The sequence below is a fragment of the Parus major genome, chromosome 2 (assembly GCF_001522545.3).
Source record: "Parus major isolate Abel chromosome 2, Parus_major1.1, whole genome shotgun sequence".
Lineage (NCBI taxonomy): Eukaryota > Metazoa > Chordata > Aves > Passeriformes > Paridae > Parus > Parus major.
The window spans coordinates 86,371,050-86,392,291 of record NC_031769.1 but is presented as its reverse complement, the minus strand read 5'-3'; the positions used below and the strand labels follow the sequence as shown (position 1 = coordinate 86,392,291).

Below are 21,242 nucleotides of genomic sequence, written 5' to 3'. Positions count from 1 at the left end.
TTCCAGAGGGACTTCCAGAGGGGTTCTGGCTAAAAGTGGGCAGCAATTAGCTGCTGACACCTTTTAATTATTGTGCCTTGTGGATCTGTTGTGTAAAAATACACCTATTTAAAGGAGAAAAGTCAAGGGGAAAATAGTCACTTCACAGTTCTTGGAGTAGAATCAATTCTATTCATGTGTTGCACCTCACCTTTTAATGACAACAGGTTTAAACTGTAATGGGATTTATCAATTGGGAAGGAAAGCTAAAATGAGAGTAATGATGTTAGGAGAGAGCAACCAGAAAATATTTGCTGAGATCTACATTGCTATTTTTACTCTTTAAAAGGTTATTACCATAGGTATATTCTACAAACATATCCTCTTCATGTTTCAAAGGTGGATTTACATAGAGTATTTTTGTTCAGCACATCTAAATTTGGAAGCACGATTTCCTAATTTGCTGATATTTTCTTCTAAAAATGAGAACATTTTCTTTCTATTGCTATATATTGCAGAATGATCTAATTGAGGGAGATTTACTTTTGGTGCGTATCATACCAGATGAAGAAGGGAAGTTTGGATTTAATCTAAAGGTAAACCAGCTGTCTTTTAATTACTTTTAAATTCTTTATGGATATATTTTTTTATTATTGTGTGATTATATTTTTTTAACATAATGATTTGGAGAGAGCAGTATATTTTACAGGAATGACCTATAGACTGAGAGTTTTTAGAAGTGGCAGCCTAATCCTTAAGTGCTAAAGCAACATTTACAGAAATAAGCATCTAATAATTCTCTGGTTTTCGATTGCATATATTATGGGCATGGCACATACCCAAGGCACACTGCAGATTTGGCTGCTGAAATATTAACTCAAAAGCCTAATTTAAGGCATCCACTTTTGGAAAATTTTACCTCTGTATTATAAAACAATTTAAATAGTTTGTGCTGTTCCATTTAATTATATCTATTAGAAATTGTATTGAAAATTTAAAAATTAATTTATTAAGAAAATGAAAATTACTATTGATAGTTGACCATTGTAAATGTTTTACATTCCCTCACTGAAATTCCTTTTAAGCAGAGTACCGTAAATTTTCCATGTTATCAAAATTAGAGCAGAGTTTGGTCATTTCACCCTTGGTTATTTATTGGTGGGGCAGCAACTGAATGTGATGTGAGGAGAGTAAGGGAGTACAATTGTCTGGAACTTTGTTTCTACTAGATTTCTTGCACATTTGTCACAAAATCTAAGAAAACTGTCTTGCAATTTCAAGTAGTCTTGCTTCAAGCACGGGGTTACAATAAATGTTATATTTTATATGTTTATGCCTATTAAAATGTATGGCCTGAAAGAGATGCCTAATCTAGTTTACTGGAAATTGGTAGATTTTAAAGACACCACAACCCACCCCCTAATTCCCCATTTAATGATGAAAATTCAGTCCTACCAACCCTGCCTATGATGACACAGCATAAAAAAATTAACATAAAAAGAAAAATAAGCAAGTACTTATTTTAAATGCTGCTTACACTTAATGATAGATTTATGGTTGCTATTTATTTGACATTCCTGTAGGGTGGAGTAGATCAGAAAATGCCACTGGTGGTATCAAGAATAACGCCAGGATCACCTGTAAGTAAATTCTTGAGGCTTTTATTCCCTTCCATTGTTACTCCTTCTACCTCTCAAAGGTCTGTGCACATAGAAATTGGGGCACCTGTAACTAGTATGAGATAGCAGCAGAGCTTTTTCTCATTAGGAATTGGTTTAACCGGTGGTTTCTTAAACCAGAGATTAAAAGATCTGTAAGAGTCAAACAAGTTATAAGTAGAAAGTATATTTGTGCTCTCCTGTCATCTCAGAAAGTGCATCCTGAACTGGAAAATGCTTGATGAGGGGCAAGGACTGCAGATAAGGAACATTATTTATTGAAGAAGTAAATCATTTGGGTCCCTGCACCCTAGGAAAAAATATCTGGTTTGAGGGAGATGTAGTAGGGATCTGTAAGATTAGAAGCACTGTGAAAAAGGAATTCCAGCAGAAGTATGAACTACTAAATTAAGTTTGTGAAGGTCAGGTTCCTCGTGTTTGGTGAAGTAGTTTTTCACGCAGAAGAGAGTACACCCGTGAAACTCCTTGAAAAAGGATGCTGTGGTTGAAATAATTTTGTGTGTGGTGAGGAAAGAACAAATACTTGGGGGAAAAAACCTGTTGTTATTGACTAAGGAAGCCACAATAGGCTGAGGAAATTCTTAGGGCTAAAATTATTTATAGGACAAGAGTACTTGGAAGGAGAGAGTGAGCGTAGAGAGCGGGGTGTATGTTTGCTCTGTTCCTATTTTGATATGGACTTTTTGCTTTTGGAACTATTTATAGACTAGGTGAGATGTTTATAAGAATCAGTAGAGTAATTGAGTTCTTCTTTTGAATTGTGAAATGATAATAGGAATATAAAATATTTTTAAACTTTTTTTCTATATAATTATTACATAAATTTGTGAGGACAAATGTTATACCATTTTTTTCACTTGCCTTTTTTCAAACTATATTTCCTAACTCTCATGAAATGCTTTCAATGCAGACTTGTTAGGAAATATTACTGACTTAATCCTAAAAATACAGTGCAATCTCTGAATCTTCTGACTATTCTGAAATTTGATAAGCAGTCACAGGACTGATATCTAAATGTCATGATGCAAATCAAGCTAAAACAGATTGCTTGAGAAGTTATTTTTTTGTCACATTTATGATTTTTGGCCTGTCTTACACAGTTCATAGCACTTCTTTATCAACTATAATAATTATTTGAAAAAATGTTTGGCAGGAAATTATAACTTACATCTAGGAATTGAAAATAAAACATTCCCCAAGATATTTCATGGTCAACCTAGCAAATATTAAGGATGATTTGAGATTCTGAAATTATATAGGGCAAACACACATTTTGCTATCAGAGAATGAAAGATCTTTCTCCAGAGGCAGTCATTTCAGTTGCCAGATTCAGATGGTCTTCTGGATACTCTTTGATCTGTATTTTTTTCTCTTGAATGGAAAAAGGGCTGGACTTCTAACTTTAAACACTTCATTGAAATGTCTCCCTTTGGTGTCATAGGCATGGACAAGAGTGATCAATTATCTCTCCGACCTGGTAAACCATCAAGTGAGCAAGTTACCAGGATCACAGAAAAAAATTGGAAACAAGTTATCCAATATAATATACTCAGTAGCAGTTTTAGGGAAATCAAGTCATGTTCTAACAAGAGGAAAATAATATACTTATTTTTAGAGAACAGCAGTATTAACATTGATTATATTGTTTTCCATAAAGAAAATTTTACCTGTTCTTTACTGTTCATTGAAATGTAGATATTTCAAAGTTCAAATTAAGGTGTATGGAATGCATTTTGATGTTATTTTAGCTCAGTTATGCTTTACCTTCATTTCTGCTATTTTAACATGCTCTAGATTCACTTATTACTCTGTAAATTGCCTTCAGGGATGCTATTTGGTGTTACTATTTGCTAAGATTATATCTCAGGTTTGTAGGTCACCCTTTTCCCACTTTCCTAGAAAAAGATGTGCAATTTTTGTAGAGGAGGGGAAGCAAATCTACTCCCCAAATTAAGGTAGCATTTTCATTTACACATCCTAAAGTTCTTTCTAAAAAAATCCTTTAATAAAGCACAATGTAGCATGCTGGGCAAATTGTAGGATGGAGTAGCCAAAATTTTTGTGAGAGCACATTTTAGTGAAGGAACAACCATTTATTGCATTTGTTTGTTTTAGGGTGTTTTTTTAATTAAAGTTCTATACTTTTTTTTTTTTTTCCCACAAATAGTATTAATGCTCTCAGGTGCTAAAGAGGTCATTATGGTCTCATTTAATAGAGTTTGTCATGGAAAAAAAGCATTCATGCTTTTTGGAGCAGTATAAGGTGATTAGCATAAAATGGCACATTGTGTGTATCAATAGGACAGAGAGCCTTTGACATAATAAATTGCCTGGAAAAGCTCAGACTCTGAAGAATCTATAACTTGTGCTTGTACAGGAGGAATTAATTCTTCTTTGAGATATATTTTATATAGTCAGATGATTCAAATAAGAAAGCTGATGCGTTAACATATCACATGATTAACAAAGTTTGAGCAAAGGTATTAATCTACATCTGTAATAGAGACTAATGGCAGCCAGCCAAGAAATCTAGAGTATAGGCAAATATAGGAGCTCAGAAACCATTGCTTACAAGTTCTTGCTGATGTCTTAACTCTCCTAGACTGACTTGATAGGGTCTTAATATCACCTATCTTTTCAAATATTTATATTTCAGAGAACTTAATAATATTTAAGAGTGATTAAATTATCCAGTTGTTCATAGTTACATTCTTCAGTCCTGCCTTTGTAAATTGAATAAAATATGCCACGGGTGTTTTTGGGGAGCTGTGAATACCTAGTTAAAGCAGCGTTGAAGAACATCATGGCTGTTCCTAACTCCCATTCTTTTTCTGTTTACATTTCTTATAAATCATTGTCAATCTTCCCTATCCTTCATTATTTTCTTTCCTTATTTCTATGGAAAAAGTTGAGGGCAACTTTTCCTTCTTTAAATTTTTAGTCAGCTTTTCTGCGTGGGGTATTTTCCTCTTGTATGCATCTTTCTTTTCTCTTGCTTCTTTTTCTTCTTTTTCTGTTTTGTGGCACTAAAACAGGTCTTAAGTTTCCTTTTCTTTAACTTTGTTTGCTGGTACAAATGACTCCCAATTTATTTTCTTCATATTCTTGTCTCTATTTTTTTATTCTGCATTTTTTATCTTGTTGATTTTTTCTTTTCTTTATCATTTCTCCTTTACATCTCTTATTTATTAGTTGGTAATATCAATATATTAGGAGCCATCGGTGCAGGGCATAATCACAATTGGATCTAAGTTTAATATCTTGTTTATGGGGGATTGGTAATTGTTGATTGGTAGGGCTAATGGTGTTGGATGAATAAAGCTCAGGGAACCTGTGCTGGCTATTAAGGAAATAGAAGGAGCACCAATGAAGACGTAAAACCAGTAAAGGCCTATGTCTCAGTCACACAATAAATGAAATTAAGTGTTCATATATGTATCACTCTTGTGTAGCCGGAGGCTTCCAAAGACAAAATAAAGATTAGGATAGTAATGAAAATAAAATTGTTGGATTACTTGACGCTTAAAGATTGTTGACTCCTACACATTCATATTAAAGAGCCACAGGAGGTTGGAAGGGTCCTGGAGGTCCTCTTGTCCAATCCCCTCTGCTCAAGAGTCACCTAGAGTTAGTTGCCCAGGACCATATCCAGATGGCTTTTGAGTGCTCCAAGGTGGGAAGTCCACAATATCTCTAGACAAGCTACTAGAGTGCTCAGTCACCACAGCAGTAGAACTGTTTCCTGATGTTTGAATGGAGCCTTCTGTGTTTCAGTCTGAGCCCTTTTCTTCTGATCATGTCACTGGGCACCAGTGAGAGTTTGGCTTCATCTTCTCTCTGCCTTACCCTTAAGTATTTATGTACATTGCAAGATCCCCTTGAGCCTTTTCTTTTCTATCCTAAATAATCCCAAGCTCTCTGAGCCTTCCTTCATGCAGGAGCTGCTCTAGTCCCTTAGACATCTTTGTAGCATTATCACCATCATCATATTCTGGCCATAGCTTTAATTGCTTTGTGCTGGACATAGGGCTAAACATACTGAGAATGGTGATGGAAAAAAAGCAGCAAACAAACCCTGGAGTCCAACAGTTAATCTAAACCTAAACAAGATTCTGCAAAATAACAAAGATATGAAATATGTGTGAATTTTTTTAAATCTAAAAAGCACATGCCTGTGGAATGTCGTGTTAGTTAAATCATGTTCATGAAAATCATACTTCTTAGTATTCACTGCGTAAAAAGTGAGTTGGATTATCATATGTGCCCAAAACACCTTCTCCAGAAATTCAGAGGTTGTTGAGGCTTGGGGTCTGAAATACAGATCTTTGAGAGCAATCTGATGATGGCTGTTTGATTAATGTGAATTCCTTTTAAAGCTATCAGTATGCTGTTTGAACTGTTCCTTATCATCGTGGAGAGACTTTGAAGCATGAGAGCTTTAGAGCTGGAACCTTGGATAGATCCTCTGATACAGAATATGAAACTTTGTCAGGAGAATTGTGAAGACTTTGCTTACACGATGTACTTAATATCCTGCTATGTTCCTGTTTGCCCAACTGGTTGTGATGACATTAATGTGTTTCTTTGGTCTTGTAACAGGCTGATAAATGCATTCCAAAGCTGAATGAAGGTGATCAGATAGTATTAATTAATGGCCGAGATATCTCAGAGCACACGCATGACCAGGTGGTCATGTTCATAAAAGCCAGCAGAGAATCTCACACAAGAGAGCTTGCACTTTTGGTCAGGAGGAAAGGTAACTGGGCTAATTTTATTCACTTCTGTTGTTTTTGAGACTGTTGTTCTTATGCTTGGTGGTATGCCCACTTCTGTTTGCATAAACATGTTCTCAGTGCACTTGGAATAGGTCTGTGCAAAAAGTAGGTCCTCATTAAATTTGTATTAGTAGTACAAGTATCTTCAACTATATAGGTTATTACCACTGCAACAAAGAATCTAGCAAGTCAGAATTTCTTCTTATTTTTTGGTCTAAAAATCTATGAGAATAAATTGACCCTTGAAAGAGTTTTTTTGGTGATGTGGAGTGTTGGGTTTTTTTCATAAATAAAGCATAACTTTAAAATCTCCCAATTGCATATTCACAAAAACTTGTGGGCTGTTCCCCTGCACAATAACGTGATGAAACAAGCCAAATAAGCTGCTCCTCACCTCATTCTTACAGTAGACATTTGTGACAGTACTGTGATAAACTTGTGCTAGTTGCTTGCAGAACTGCTGCCTGCAAAGAGGAGACAGTCTTTGAAATGTGCAGGGTCTTAAGCCTGTATGTTTAAAAATGGGTAACTCATCCAGCTTGTCTTTGCTTGCTCCATATTTAAACACCTGTAGATCCCAAGAGCTTTCAGATGATGTCAAACTCTTAATTTGTTATTTGCTTTCCTAAAGAGGTATGGTAAGACATTAGCACAATTACACAATTACGGAGTTTCTGATTGCATGAAGACATAAAAATCTGAAGGGATTATGCATCACTAGGAAACAGGAGGGAATGAAACAGTCTAAGTGATACGTACACTGTAACTTCTGTAACACTGGCTTTATTTAAAACTTCTTGTGTTTCTAAGAAGACAAATGGGCTCTTTATTTTGTTTTCCACTGGCTTTGTGCAGCATTTAGTTTTCCCTTAATTTTCTAGTCCTCTTCCAACTTGCAGATAAGAGAAATCTGCTTTTGTCTAAAGATAACCTGTGGCCCCATACCAGTCATTTTTATAGGTGTGAGCATAACAAGCTCCCCATTTTCCGAAGTTTGGCAGTATGTTCCCATCACTGCAGAGAATAACCACAGCTGGACATGTCTGGTGATACATTTCATAGGGTTAGAACTGCTATGCAGATTTTCATTAATGTTTGTCATGTTATTCAGTAGCAAGGAATGTTGTAGAAAACTGACTAATAATTATTTTCATCTTTAGTTCCTTCAATGTTAGCATAAGAAATTGCAAACAATAATTCTGTGTCTTCTCTAATGGCAAAGGAGTGTGATGAAGGGATTTTTGCATTTGTTTTGCTGTTGGAGGTCCAAATTTATAGAAGTTTGTTGTAGAGATAATCCACTAATTATGATCTACACTTTTTTTAGGTAAAACTCCCTTGTTTTTTACCATGGTGGATGTTGTATTTCATTTGCCTTTTTAGCAGTTCATTCTGTAAGACAAGGTTGCAAAAACCTCCTTGTGCTAGGAATTCAAGTTCTTTGCTTCATAAACAGATATTTGGAGTTTTTCTTTCAGAAAGGTCATAGGGACATACTACTCTTTATAGTTTCTATAGTAATATAGTACAGAAAGAAATGTGATTAAATGTGTTGTTATTTCCTTTTCTGAAGTTTTGCAAACCCTGGTGTTATATCAAGCTGGTAAATTTTTATATCTGTTAAAAACACATTAGTGCTCCATGTAATGGATTATAACTTCATACACATCTTTCAGTAATTAAACCGTTTGTGGAGACCAAATCAGAAGATGAAGCTGATTCCCACATTCTGCCAGAATCTATTCTTCCTGTCTGTTCTGAATATGGTGGTGATACACTGGAGGAGTCTATGGAACAGCTAAGAAGAGGGCTAGAAAGTGGGACTGTCCTTATTCAGTTTGAGGTAGGTAATACTCAACTGTGTAATGCTGTTAGTGTAGGACAATAGCTGTAACCAGAGAGTAATGGAGGGGTTGTAATTAGTTACAAATCTCTTTGTTCCTGTTCAATCTTTTCTCAAGAGAGCAACAATTTGACTTGCCCATCAGTTTCATACTTTACTACTTAGAATAGGGGAGAACTACTTTTAAGACTTACACAAAATACCATCTGAGAAAAAGGTGTTTCAATTAGTATGTTTCTGGCTCAAGTACCCAAAGTTCACTAAATTAGTATTTTTTTACAGTTGTTTTACTGAGTAGAATAGTGGGATTTTGACAGAGATCAGTCTTGTACTTTGTTTCTTTTTCTATGCTCTTCAATGTGTTAGCAAGGAAGGTCATAGAAAACTAATAAACTGTTTTATATTTTATTAAATTAGTTCCTTCAGTGTTAGTGTAAGAAATTCCAAAAGATAGTTCATCTGCTTTTCTAATGGCAAGGGAGTGCAGTATGTATGTTTGTGGTTGCCTTACTGTTGTAAATTCAAACATTTATAGTAGCTCTGAAAAAAAAACTAGTTTATTAGGATTTTTAAAATTTGCATTGAGTTCTGAAGTAACCCTTTCTGTCACTGAAAACTTGTAGAACAGCAATAAATTTTTTCTCCTTTTGATATTTTTCTCCACTGTTTTTTTAAAGCTGGAAAATTTAATGGTAATGGCTGAAGAGCTGTGGTATTGTTTATTGCATAACCACTCTTTGTATGAGGTTTCCTTTATTTCTATGACTTCTGAGAATTAAAATTCCTCTGGTTTTAAGGAGTTATAGACAATAGTTCATAACTGCTTTCCAAAATCCACAGTACTGGATGAAACGCAGCAATTACAATTAAGTTGTTGGCTATTGAAGTGTGTATTGAAATGTGAACTGAACTTGCAATACTTTCATAATTGTCAAATTTGTGAAGTAAATTTGTGCACAAATTTCCCGTAGTGAATTTCATAGGATATTTTATCCTTTATGATATTCTGATATATGATATTCTCATATTCATAGGATATTTGATCCTGTATTTTATCCTTTTTTATGGCACTGTTTATAGAACAATTTTACAGAAAAAGCACAAAAGCTTTTTGAAATCTAATAAACTAGGGGATAGCTTAGTGGCCTTCTTGCTTTGAGTTCATTGTTTAGTGATCTTCAGAAGCAGAGGCAATGGCAGTGTCTCCTCATCAGCTGTGGTGACTCAAATTCCTCATTCACTTTAGTAAAATAGTAAATAATTAGCCAGTAGACTGTGAATAATCAAGTTTTTCCAGAATATCTTCCTCCATTTAGTCAGAAGAAGTTTGTCAGTAGCAAATGGATGTTTGCCAGGCAACAATGAATCTCAAGAATGGTTACTTGACTTAAAATTATTCTTCCTTGTCTTCCTAAAAAAGGCAGAAATTGCAACCTGGCTCTAGTAAAGTGGAACTTCATTTACAACAGATAAACGTTTTTCCACTACATCTATTATCAAATTCTCTTCTCACATGGCTTGTTTATGTTGTATAAGTTGAAAAGCGCAGTGAGCTGTGATACAGCATTTTAAGGTCCAACAAATCTCAGTAGAATAATTATTTTTGTGTGTCACTCTTTTTCTCTCAACCAGAAAATAGGGGATTTTAGCCTCCTATTTGTTTCATTCCATTTTTTATATGGAACAATATTCAAAATCTTCATTAAACATGTAAGACATAATGAGCTCCTTGGTAAGTGTTCAGTGAAGGATGTAAAATTCTGGCACAGCCAGATTAATAACTCAGTTGTAAGGTGCTTTCATGTATATTTAATACACAAAAGCTATAGTTGTTTAATTACAATTCTTGTGGATTTGTTTGGTGGTTTTTGCTCTTTTTTTTTTTGTTTTGGGGTTTTTTGGGGTTGTTTTTCCCCCTCCGTGCCTTTTTTTTTGGTCTTGTTTGATGTACTTGGAAACAAAAAACATTAAGGTTTGAAAGGATCTCCAGGATCATAGAGTCCAGCCATTAAACTAACACCAACTTCAAAATTTTGGTTATACACACATTATATATATCCCATTTCATATGTCCAAATTTACTCCAGATAAAGTCTGCAACATAGTGGTTGGCCCAAAAGCAAAGAAGTCACATGTTAAGAAATTGTGATACATTGAGGTTTTGGGTTTTTAGGTACTTGCAGGATTGAAATGGATAGGTTTAGTCCAGAGAATAAATTTTTTTCTGAAATTTTTGTATTATAGTTTATTCCAGAGAATAAGTCTGCAGGTATTTTTTTTTGTTCTGATGCATTCACTGTTCCCTTGTTCCACCCTCAACCACTGTTGTCCTTCTGGTCTATAGTTTTAAAATCAAAACACAAACTTGCAGAGCAACAGTTTATTTCAATGATGCTCACATGCTGTTTTTGTTTTTTGTTTTTTTCCTAGAAATTTTTCTAGCTATCCTAATTGGCTAACATTAATAGAAATTCTTGTCATGTTAAATACAAAAACCTCTCAAGTAAATTTTGCAGAAGGATAGGAAAAACATTAAAGAAAATATGTGGTTTTTTTCAGTCTATATATTTTTGTGTGAATGTAATTAGTGTGTGTACAGCAGAATCACATCCCTCAAAATTCTATAATTTTTCATTCTACTTTGCAGCAACTTTATAGAAAGAAACCAGGATTGGCTGTTACATGTGCAAAGGTACCTCAGAATATGGACAAGAATAGATACAAAGATGTTCTACCTTGTGAGTCTAAAATATAGTTTCTGCCTATTTTGCTTTTTAAAACTGCTGTTTTGAACTTGCTGATTGAAGATTTTATTATATAATTGAAGTCATGTAATTGGTAATTTTATTTTCTAAAACATAATTTATTCTGTTTGTATTCTGCTGTTTGTGTTTCTACAATTTCTTAGTTTGTTGTTTTGGTTTTTTTAACTTAATAGAGGGGAAGTATGTCTCTTAATTGCTAATTTTATTCCCTCTTTCTTGTGTGTGTGCAGATGATGCTACAAGGATAATATTGCAAGGAGATGAAGATTACATTAATGCAAATTATGTGAATGTAAGTCATACAGAGACCTGCATTTACTCACTTTCTATATTACTAGAGCAGACAAAATTTGTCTTTTTTGGGGAATAAGGACATTTTGTTTTAATTTGTGGGATTTGTAAGTGTGAAAGATGCAAAATTTCACAACCTAAAAAATAGCGTCTGTTGTGAAACAGGTAACCATGCTAATACACGGTGGGTGCTACCATGTAGTGATACATTGTGATATATGCACCGTCTTTAACCAGCAAAAATTGTTTCATTTTTCCATATACTTCAAATGCTGAGGTTGTCTCCATGAAACTAAGCCTTTTTTTCCCCCTAGAACCACTTATGACCTACCAGCTATGTTATGAAGGATCCAGAAGATAAATTAGAGCCTTGATTTCCCTCATCAATCACATATAGTCTGGGAGTCAGGGAAAAGAGGGGAAAATGTGTATATATTTCTGTCAGATACATAAGCTAAATACCTAAATTACAGAATCAATTATTAACTTCCTGTATTTAGTATCAGGCAATAAACATTTTTGCTATACCTTTGGTGTATATACCCTGCCATCATTCCTTACAAAATATAGAAAGCTTTGTAGTTTCAATTTTTCAAGTACATTTTCACTATTAATCCTCTGCTCATAGTTCAACATGAAGGACTATAGAATCTATAGAATCTGTGCTTTATATCTGTTCAAAATTAATGATTTAAATTTTTTTTATATAACAAATTGTAATCTTGATTGTCTTACTACTTAGCTTTTTTGCCTTAATCTTCCCTCAAAACTTCCTGCTTGAATGAAACACCGAATTAAAAAAGTACTTGAGTAGTGAGTGTGAACTTAACGTAGGATTTTTCTTTCCCTCTGCAGATGGAAATTCCTTCTGCTGGCATTGTGAACCGGTACATTGCTACTCAGGGGCCTCTTCCACACACATGTGCACACTTCTGGCAAGTAGTCTGGGATCACAAATTATCACTGATCATCATGTTAACAACTCTCACTGAACGAGGACGGGTAAGTACCCAGATCCTTTGGATGCTGAAGACGTACTGTACCTTTGAAATTTTTTGCATTGTTATGGTTAAATAACCCTAAAAAGGGCCAACTTCTTCTGTTGAATTATTCTTCTGTGGGCCAGGCTTTCTGAATTACTTAGACACAGCAGATAGTCTTCAACTTCCTTTTTGTTATGCTGCTTTGCAAACAAACCAGCTTCCTGATAAACAGAAATCTGCATTCACTCTGTTGTGCTGGTCAGATGGGTACCATGCCCTGCTGTATTTCTCCCTGTGTATTGGCCTCCATGTGGCAGTTTCTCTTGAAAAGATTCAGCAAATGTCTGGAAGCAGTGAATGGGTTGAGCAAACCTTGTAGTTTAGCTGTAAAAATGAGTCTGCCATTGTGGTATCTACTAGTGGTCAGAATTTAGCTTGCTTATTTTTATTTACATCTCATTTTCCTTCCTATAATTGCTTTGATAATTTTTAATTATTTTTAGATTAGTTCTGTCTCTCCTTGAATTTTGGAATAGCAAAGTGAAATTCTGGTGTATTTTGATTTAGTTTGTCCTTTGTAATTTTAAAGATTAAGTCCTTAGATTAAATGGGAAGGTATTGGTTTTGAAGTTTTAGAAACTGAAAACTTGACAGTTGGATTTTTTAAGTGGTGGAGAAGGTGGTGTCTCCTGTATTCCTTCACTGTAGCCTTTATCTGTATTTTGTATGTGATCTGTCCTACATTACCAAATTTATCTGGCATCCCAGTCAAAACCCAGTGTTTTTAGAAAACAAGGGAGTATTTTAAGCAGCATAAAGACTGAGATGTAAGGAGGTACAGTTAATTAGGTTCTAACCATGGTCATGTTATGTAGCTGCTCATGGAAGCAGACACTATTGAACATCAGCTGACATAAAAATGCTCCCTTCATCTTTTGATTATATTGGTGTATTCATTTCCTTGTACTGAGGAGAAACACAGATTAGTAGTAGTCTGGAGTTCATACGGTCAATTGGAAACTTCAAGGCAATTATTGATAACTTTTAGTCATCCTGCTGGTGCCTTAGTATGCCAGACACTTTTATGAGATTTGTTTGCTTTCAGAAATTATTTAAACTTGCCCAGTTTGTGGGTGAACTTTCAGACGTAGAAAAAGATGTATGTTCTTGTCAATAATCTCTCCATTGGCAAATTCCAAATGTTTTCCTAGTCCATGGAGGTTTTACATTCCAGACTATCTCTTTCCAATGGTGTTAAGATTTGTATGATAGGATTTTTTTTTTTCTCCACAGTACTGTCCATTTTTTCAGAAATGGATACATTGTTTTGCCTTAAATTAGAAGGGCAAAGTAATTAAGATAAACCACAGTAAAACTTTCAGGCATAATGGTTATAATCTGGATTTTAAGCCTTTGAAAACTGAGTTCTATTAAAGGTAAAATTGAGAAATTCTAACTTTTAAAAAATTCCAACTTGTGCTACTCTGTATCAATTTAAAAGTTACAGACAAAAACAACTTTGAACTTTGTGCAGGTTGCAGTGTCACATCAAAGTTTTAATTATTTTCACATGTGGAGATCCCACACTCTCATAGAGCTTGTTTCTGTGCTTGTTCTTCTTTGTGGAATTTTTTTGCCAACATCAGTCCAAATTTCCCTTGTTGCTTCTTTACAGTTGCCTCTTGTCCTTTCATTGCTCACTTTCAAGAAAAGTGTGGCTTTTCCTTTTCTGTAACCTGCTATTAGATGGATAAAGTTAGTTTCAAATTTAACCCCTGCACTTCTTAAGACAGAATAAATCCAGCTTTATCCTCCCACATTATGCCATGACAAGTCATTCTAGCAATTAAGAAAAGCAGCAGACAAAGCATCATGCCTCTAATTTACCTGAATATTTATTTTAAATCCCTAAAGCAGAAGTTTATGGAGAACTTAGGCTGTTTTGTCCTGTTATTTTTCGATTTGGATGGAGGCAAATCTCACCAGCAAACTAACACAGATTTTGTACCACTCCTTGAATTCCCTGAACCACAACATAGGAAGGAAGGCTGGAAACAGAAGGCCTTGTATACAACAATCTTGATGTGTGCCTAATTGTCTTTACAGACCAAGTGTCATCAGTACTGGCCTGATCCACCAGATGTCATGGAATATGGCTGCTTCCGTGTCAGATGCCACTCTGAAGACTGCACAATTGCTTATGTTGTCAGAAAAATGGTCATTACAAACATTGAGGTAAATGGCCCTTGCCTTTAATTATCCCCAAATAAGATGAATGAATACATTTATAGATGTGTAGATAAAGACCACGTGTTTGACAATGTATATCTCTGTGTGTGGATATGATGTGTGCCCATATACATACACACATTTTTTAAAATAGAATACGCCTATATTATGTGGATAAACATGGTATGGTTATTTCTTTAGAGCTTCTTCAAAGACACATTTTTTGAAGTTCTATAGTAAATTATGCTGTACAGGTACTGCAGTAACATCATAAGGAAGTTTAGTGCTTTTCTTTAAATGGTTTTGCAATCACTGATTCTTCATAAGTACTTTGATTTATAATGATTTGATTGATAATGAGAGTTTTTTTCCTAAGTAACTCTGCTCTTTCAAGATTGAAATATGGGTCACTTGGTTAATAACACATGCAGCTAGAACAGCTAATAAAGAAGTGAGGCATAATAAAGTTGTTTTGAGAAGATGCAGAATCTCACCAGTTCCTTTTCATTGTCTTTACTCAGATTTCAAAAAAGAAAAAAGTTCATGTGTATCTCAATTGAAATGTGTTCAATTTATGAAAAATACTTATATTCCTTAACTGCTAATACTTTCATGCTAATGTCTAGTGAGTTAGAAAGCAAAGAGAAGGCAAAATAATAGTGTTCTGTTTATCTTTGTGAAATCTGTTCAGGTCATGTCTGGACTTCCCATAACCTGAATTGTAGGGGTTGAAGTTTGGATTTTGTTTCTAAGTTGACCTGCATTTCTTATACATTCCCCTTCATCTCTTTTCCAAAATTCTATGGCCACAGGTATTTTCTAAAAAGATGAAGGGTTTATGCTATCATAAGATGTGCAAGAAATCACTGTATACTGATCAAAGGCTAATTTGCAGTTTATCTTTTAAACTTCTGTACTGTTAAGTAGCTTTTACTGTTACCTAGTACTAATAGTATGTAGTAAGCAAGGAAAAGGTAAAATCTGTTTTAAAATATAATATTTAATCAATGTTCTTACAGCAAGATGACCAATCCTTTAATCTCATATGTTTGTGACTTGACATTTTCTTACTTGACAGTGCATCAAATTTGTTTTAATGTGATTAAGTTTTTCTTTGCAGTCATAAACATGTGAGATGTCAGATGTCAGTACTTAAAGGTTTTTCAGTTAAGACAGTTTACAGTACTTCTGTTTCTAGGTATGAGAAACTGCTCAGTCAGGGAGGACCATGACATTTGTTTCTGTATTTTGGACAATTACTCTGTAAGTGATAAACTTAAATGTCAACGCAGAAAAAATTAACCTCATAAAAGTAGTACTGCAACTATATGTACCAAAGTTTAAGTCCTTGTCACTCAAATTATTTATTTGTAACCTTTCTAAATCTCATAAAATGAAAAAGGTTTCATTTCCTGCATTTTCTTTTTAATACAAAGATTGAAAGCTATACTGTAGCACTAAGTTTGAGGGGTTTTGGGGTTGGTTGAGGCTTTTCATCTTTTAAAAAAAGCTTCTGAACACTTTGGGGACCAGAACAAACAGACCAAATGAAAGAAATCATGTAGTGAAAGCACAGAGTTCATCACATAGTGCACTATTTTGTAAATCAAGATACGTATTTCTTTATGATCCTTGACAAAATAGCATAAGAAGGCTGAAACAAATTTTCATTCAGTTTCCTTTAATATAAATGCCTTACAATATATGATTGACCATGAAATCTCACTGGTTTTGAAGTATAAAGAGCCAAAGAACAAAAATAAGTTAGACATTTTATGGCAAGTGTGTACAGCAGCATAGTAACGTGTGAAAAGTTGTCCAAGATGTGCCAAATGCGTCTTGCCAGAGTATCTACTCTTTAGAAACTGGGCTTTAACCCTGATCATTCAGACTCAGCTTTCAAGGTATATTTGTGAAGCTCACTGGCAAGGAGTGTACCTTTTCCTCTTGTAAGATAAAAAGATCATTTCAGAGTTAATGTAGTTCTACACTGTGATTTTTTTTTTTTGTCTCATTACTGAAGATTATGTTATAACCTCTGTGAAAAAGGACATTAACTTAAATAACTGAAATGTAAAATCAATTGCTTGTTTTTTAACATAAGTAAGAATTAAGGCTGACATTTCAAGTTTAAATTTCCAACTTTCTATATGATTATTGTTATTCTAAGTTCTCTGTGTTCATTTTCTGAAGAGCACACAAATCTTTTATTAATCAGGGAGAGTGTATCATTTAAGGAGAATGAATCAAGGAAGTTTGCTTTTTGATGTAATTATAATAAGCAAGTCTGCAAACTGCAGAAGGATGAAGAATGGATATTTTTGTGGCTGAAGGTCTTGTCAGTACAGTATTGCAAGTGTTAGAGCTGCCATTTGAAGCACTGCCTGTGACAGCCCTATTCTTTGTCAGGAGTTTCAGCCCCAGTGAGAGACTCACTGGAAAGGATTATGTGCTTCTGAGCAAAATCTAGGATGTTAGCTTAACCACAATGAAGCTGCTGCTGCAGTTACCTATCTTAAATTTGCTCAGGATGGGTAGGGACAAGTACATAGGTTTGTTGGAGAATTTTTTGCTGAACAACTTCACTGTAATGACAGTGAAGAAGCACAATAACAGACAGCTGGGGATTAACATGATGTCTTAGACTTCTGCAGTTCCTAACTAATTAAATATGGATCAATGCCACGAAGAAGCTAAATGTTGGCCAAAGGGCTGACTACAAAATGGGAAAATTACATAATCCTGAAGTGTCACTGGAGTCTGGGCTAATTTATTTGAATCCATAATTTTTAAACTGATTTGGAGAAATATCAAATCCATGCATTCCACCAAAATCAGTCCACAGGAATTTTTTTAAAAAAATCATTAAATAGTTTTGGAATAGCAAGGTGTACAAGGTCAAGTTAAGCAAAAATAACAACCACGCCATAAGCAGCTCTTACTGGCTCACTTTCTCTAAGACTCATCAAACAGAACAAATAAAGCCAGATTTTTATGAAGAAATATTATACATTTATCAATCATTAGGATGACTATCATTGAAAACCTGTGTGCAAAAAGAAAAAATTCTGGAAAATACTTAAAATGAGTTGCAGAAAATAGTGGTTTGATACATGAGTATAATGAGAAGTTGCCACTTATTTTCCATTACCAGGTTTATACAAAGGAGAGAGCTGGGAGGAATAGTGTTTAAAAATAGGTATTGATAGCTGAACATGTACTGTAGGGCTAACTATGGAACCAGTAACTATACTTCTAGCATTTTTGCATGTACAAGTGCTAGATTTTAGTAACTTTGGTGGTCTTTTAATGCAAGTTATTTCCATGTGGATTGTTGTTTGGCTGACATTTTCTGTATTTAAAAAACTGATTTTCACTAGACTTGAAGATATTACTTTTTTAAAGAAGAAAAAAAATTTCTAAAAATAACTTTAAAAATTGCGACTTCATCAAAGTACTGCTTTGACATTTTCTGCATGAGACGTAAAAGCTTAGACATAGAAAATCTAATTCTAATATAAATGAATATATTTACTGCTTACATCAGGTTTAAATTGCTAATAAAGCATAAAGTGTTTTAAAATACTTGTGCATTTTGAAAAGCGAGTGACAGAATAGTCAAGCTTCAGCATTTTGAATCATCCCAGAAGAACTCAACAAAAGAAACAAAACTGATAGTGTTAAAGCACAAATAATTAGAGGGCTACACTGAGGCTCGAAGCCTACCTGGAATAATTAACAAACACCTATATTGGTCTCTAAGGATGATTAGGGCACCTAACAGAAATTGGAGATTCCTACACCAAAAGCAGCAGCTGTGAGGGCTAATTGCATGTTCTTAGCGTATTCTCACTCTGAATAAGTCTTACGTAACATACTTCTTGTACCTGATGTCTGTAAACAATTTAATAAATGCAGCTCACTCTATTTGAGCCTGAAGCACTGATAAGTAAAAATTAAGTCAGTTCTTTGTTCTGAGCTTGAAGAATAACTTCTTGCTTCTACAGATGACTGTCAGTGTTTCTCAGGTGTGCCACTGGCACTTATCCGTGTTGAATAGCTTTTGGTTCTTGAAGCACATGAAGGACAACTGGGTGTACTTGGTCTTGGATAATTTTCAAATTAGTCAAGTCTTTGTTTCACCAGGATGCTGTAATTCAGAGGTCTCTAATTTAAGAGAATGAGCTCAAACTGTTACATGTAATTGCTGCTTTATCTCATTTCCCTTTTGAAGAGGTTCTGATGAAGCATGTGCAGATTTTTAAAGAAGGACTTTTTAAAGACATTTTTAGACATGTTTTTTGTATTTTTTTTTTAAATCTGTGGCATTTCAGAAAAATGTGAATGGTAATCATTTGGTCAAGGTGAACTTTTTCTACTCAGTAGAGCTGGGTAACAAAAGGCCATACATGCTTTTTCACGTGGAGATCCTGGTCATTGTGCGTCTCTTGATGACATGGCTGGTAGATCCTGATGTAATTTGTATTATGGTGAGCTTGGTCATTAATGTTACATTACATTGTCCATGTGGGTCTTATGCTGGCCCTTTTTTAATTGTTGATTGCTCAGACTCTGCTTTTAAGAAGCAAAGTATGAGCTGTGTAGTTTTGCTTTTTGTCCTTGTGGACAACTGTAAATTTCTGAAATTGCTCTGACTGGAATAAATGTATTCCTTAAAACTCTACTTAGTACATAGGTAGTACTTATTCCATATTTTGTGTCCTACTAGCCTGTTCCCTGGGAGTGGAGCACCCTCAAGTGGGAGAGGAAGACAAGCAGTTCAAGACATTTTAAACATGTCCTATATTTCAGCAGTTGTGAGCATAAAAGGGGAAAAAAGTTAAAAGTCACTAGCATCACAGAAACATTCCAATGGCCAGCTTTTACAGACTAATCCAGCCAAAAAGGAGAGTTTTATTTCAGAAGGCTGCCAAATTTTAAGTCTGGCAATGGACAGAAAATAAATGCAGGTAACGAGTTAGGTATTGCAAAACATGGGGAAGGAATAAAGGAACATGGGGACACAGTTTGTAGGGATTGAGATCTTTGCTGCATGATGCAGCAGAGCTCACGAGTCTCTTCCCACCCTAACCATTAGTTACATCTGTAACATAACAGTTCAGCCCAATCTGAATGCAGAGATGATTGAGTGATTTCATAATCAAAGTTAACAAAAAGTTAAACTGAAAGAACTTCTGTAAAACCGTGATGTTTTTACAAATAATTGATTCAAAAAAAGAACTCTTTGTACAACGGAGTCTTTTAACTAATTATATTGCTTCCATACAGAAGAGTATCCTCCTGTGGATCATACAGATGTTATTCATATATGTACAATGAGCATGTGTGTATGAATGATATATATGTATATATACTCTTTTCTAATAGAAACCAGACTTAGCAAGTGTTGCAGGCAGCTTTATTATACCTGAATCTCTAAGTGTGCATGCACATATTTGCAATAGATTGAATAGCCCTAACCCCCTGTTATATTAGTATTGTTCTCAGTAGTTCTGATGTTCTCAGTTTTCCAACCAGTTCTGTGCTATAGTATAATACTATTATGCTTATGTCTTGTAGCATTTTAGCTCAGGTGAATCAATGATGTCAAAGTGTCATAGGTTAACAGTCAATAAATCAAAAAATTAAAATGTTTAGTTCACAGAAGTTAAACTTGATACTTCACTAATTTAGAAAATGTTATGCCTTATGAATTATTACATGTCCATACTTCACACTGAATTTTAAAATCACAAATGTTTTCTACACCATCTACCTCTTATTGCATCTGCAGAAAACACTTGCTGTGAAAAATATGACTTGTATCTAGTAAACATTAATACAAGAGTCATAACAGTGACCATTGTTTGAAAACTTTACTGTATTTTAGACAGAACAGCAACACACCGTCACCCATCTCCAGTACGTAGCTTGGCCTGATCATGGCGTTCCTGATGACTCCATGGACTTCTTGGAGTTTGTGACCTGTATGAGGCCAAAGAGAGTAAAGAATGAGCCAGTTCTTGTTCACTGCAGGTACTTGTGTTTTAAAACTCTGATTATAGATCTGCTTCAGCCTTAGAATAAGCATTTGGTGGGAAAAGTTTCTCAGGACAGGAGATTCCTTGAATTAGATGAAAATGTTAAACCATGCAATACGAGCATTTACTGCTAAAGACAGAAATACTGATGTTATATCTAAAGGATGAGTTTACTTTGTCTCCCTTTCTCCTGCAACCTTTTGAAATGGTGAAATGGCTTAGTCACATAATTATCACAGATCTGATAATCTGTAATTTAATTTGTTATCTGGTTTTTATCTATCCTCTACCACTGTTATAATCTCATTTTGAATGGTACTGCAAAAATTCTTTTCCTGCTGTTCAAGTGTGTGTCATAAAAGCAGTCAATTAGATCTGACCTTTTTTAAGACAAAAATATGAAACCACTGAAGTTTGAACAGTTTAATTGTTTAAAAATGCCTTTACTTCAGGTGAGGTTTTAGTTTTACTTATATTAAAAAATGTTTTCTTTTCAGTAATTCCCAGAAAATATTATTGAAGTTGCTGAAAAAATAAACTTTGCACTCTTTTTCAATTTTACTATGGTCTTCCTGTGATTTCCAAGATTGTCCTACTATTAAAATTGTGATACGAATTTGGTGCATTGCAATAACCTAAATTTATAGACTATTTTCC

General features: G+C 34.5%; 1 protein-coding gene across 4 annotated transcripts in view; it reads left to right on the top strand.

Moving 5' to 3' along the window:
- Nucleotides 1–21,242, top strand: part of PTPN3 (protein tyrosine phosphatase non-receptor type 3) — a 125,013-nt gene that overhangs the window by 92,635 nt on the left and 11,136 nt on the right. For all 4 annotated transcript variants that reach the window (XR_004496027.1, XM_033512171.1, XM_015619328.3 and 1 more), the window contains 9 exons: nt 498–575; nt 1,563–1,619; nt 6,258–6,414; nt 8,110–8,276; nt 10,924–11,014; nt 11,272–11,333; nt 12,188–12,334; nt 14,422–14,550; nt 20,435–20,580. Coding sequence is in view for 3 of the 4 variants with exons in the window: in XM_033512171.1 (XP_033368062.1) it covers nt 498–575; nt 1,563–1,619; nt 6,258–6,414; nt 8,110–8,276; nt 10,924–11,014; nt 11,272–11,333; nt 12,188–12,334; nt 14,422–14,550; nt 20,435–20,580 (1,034 nt within the window). In the remaining variant the exon portion in view is untranslated. The remainder of the gene's footprint in view (nt 1–497; nt 576–1,562; nt 1,620–6,257; nt 6,415–8,109; nt 8,277–10,923; nt 11,015–11,271; nt 11,334–12,187; nt 12,335–14,421; nt 14,551–20,434; nt 20,581–21,242) is intronic.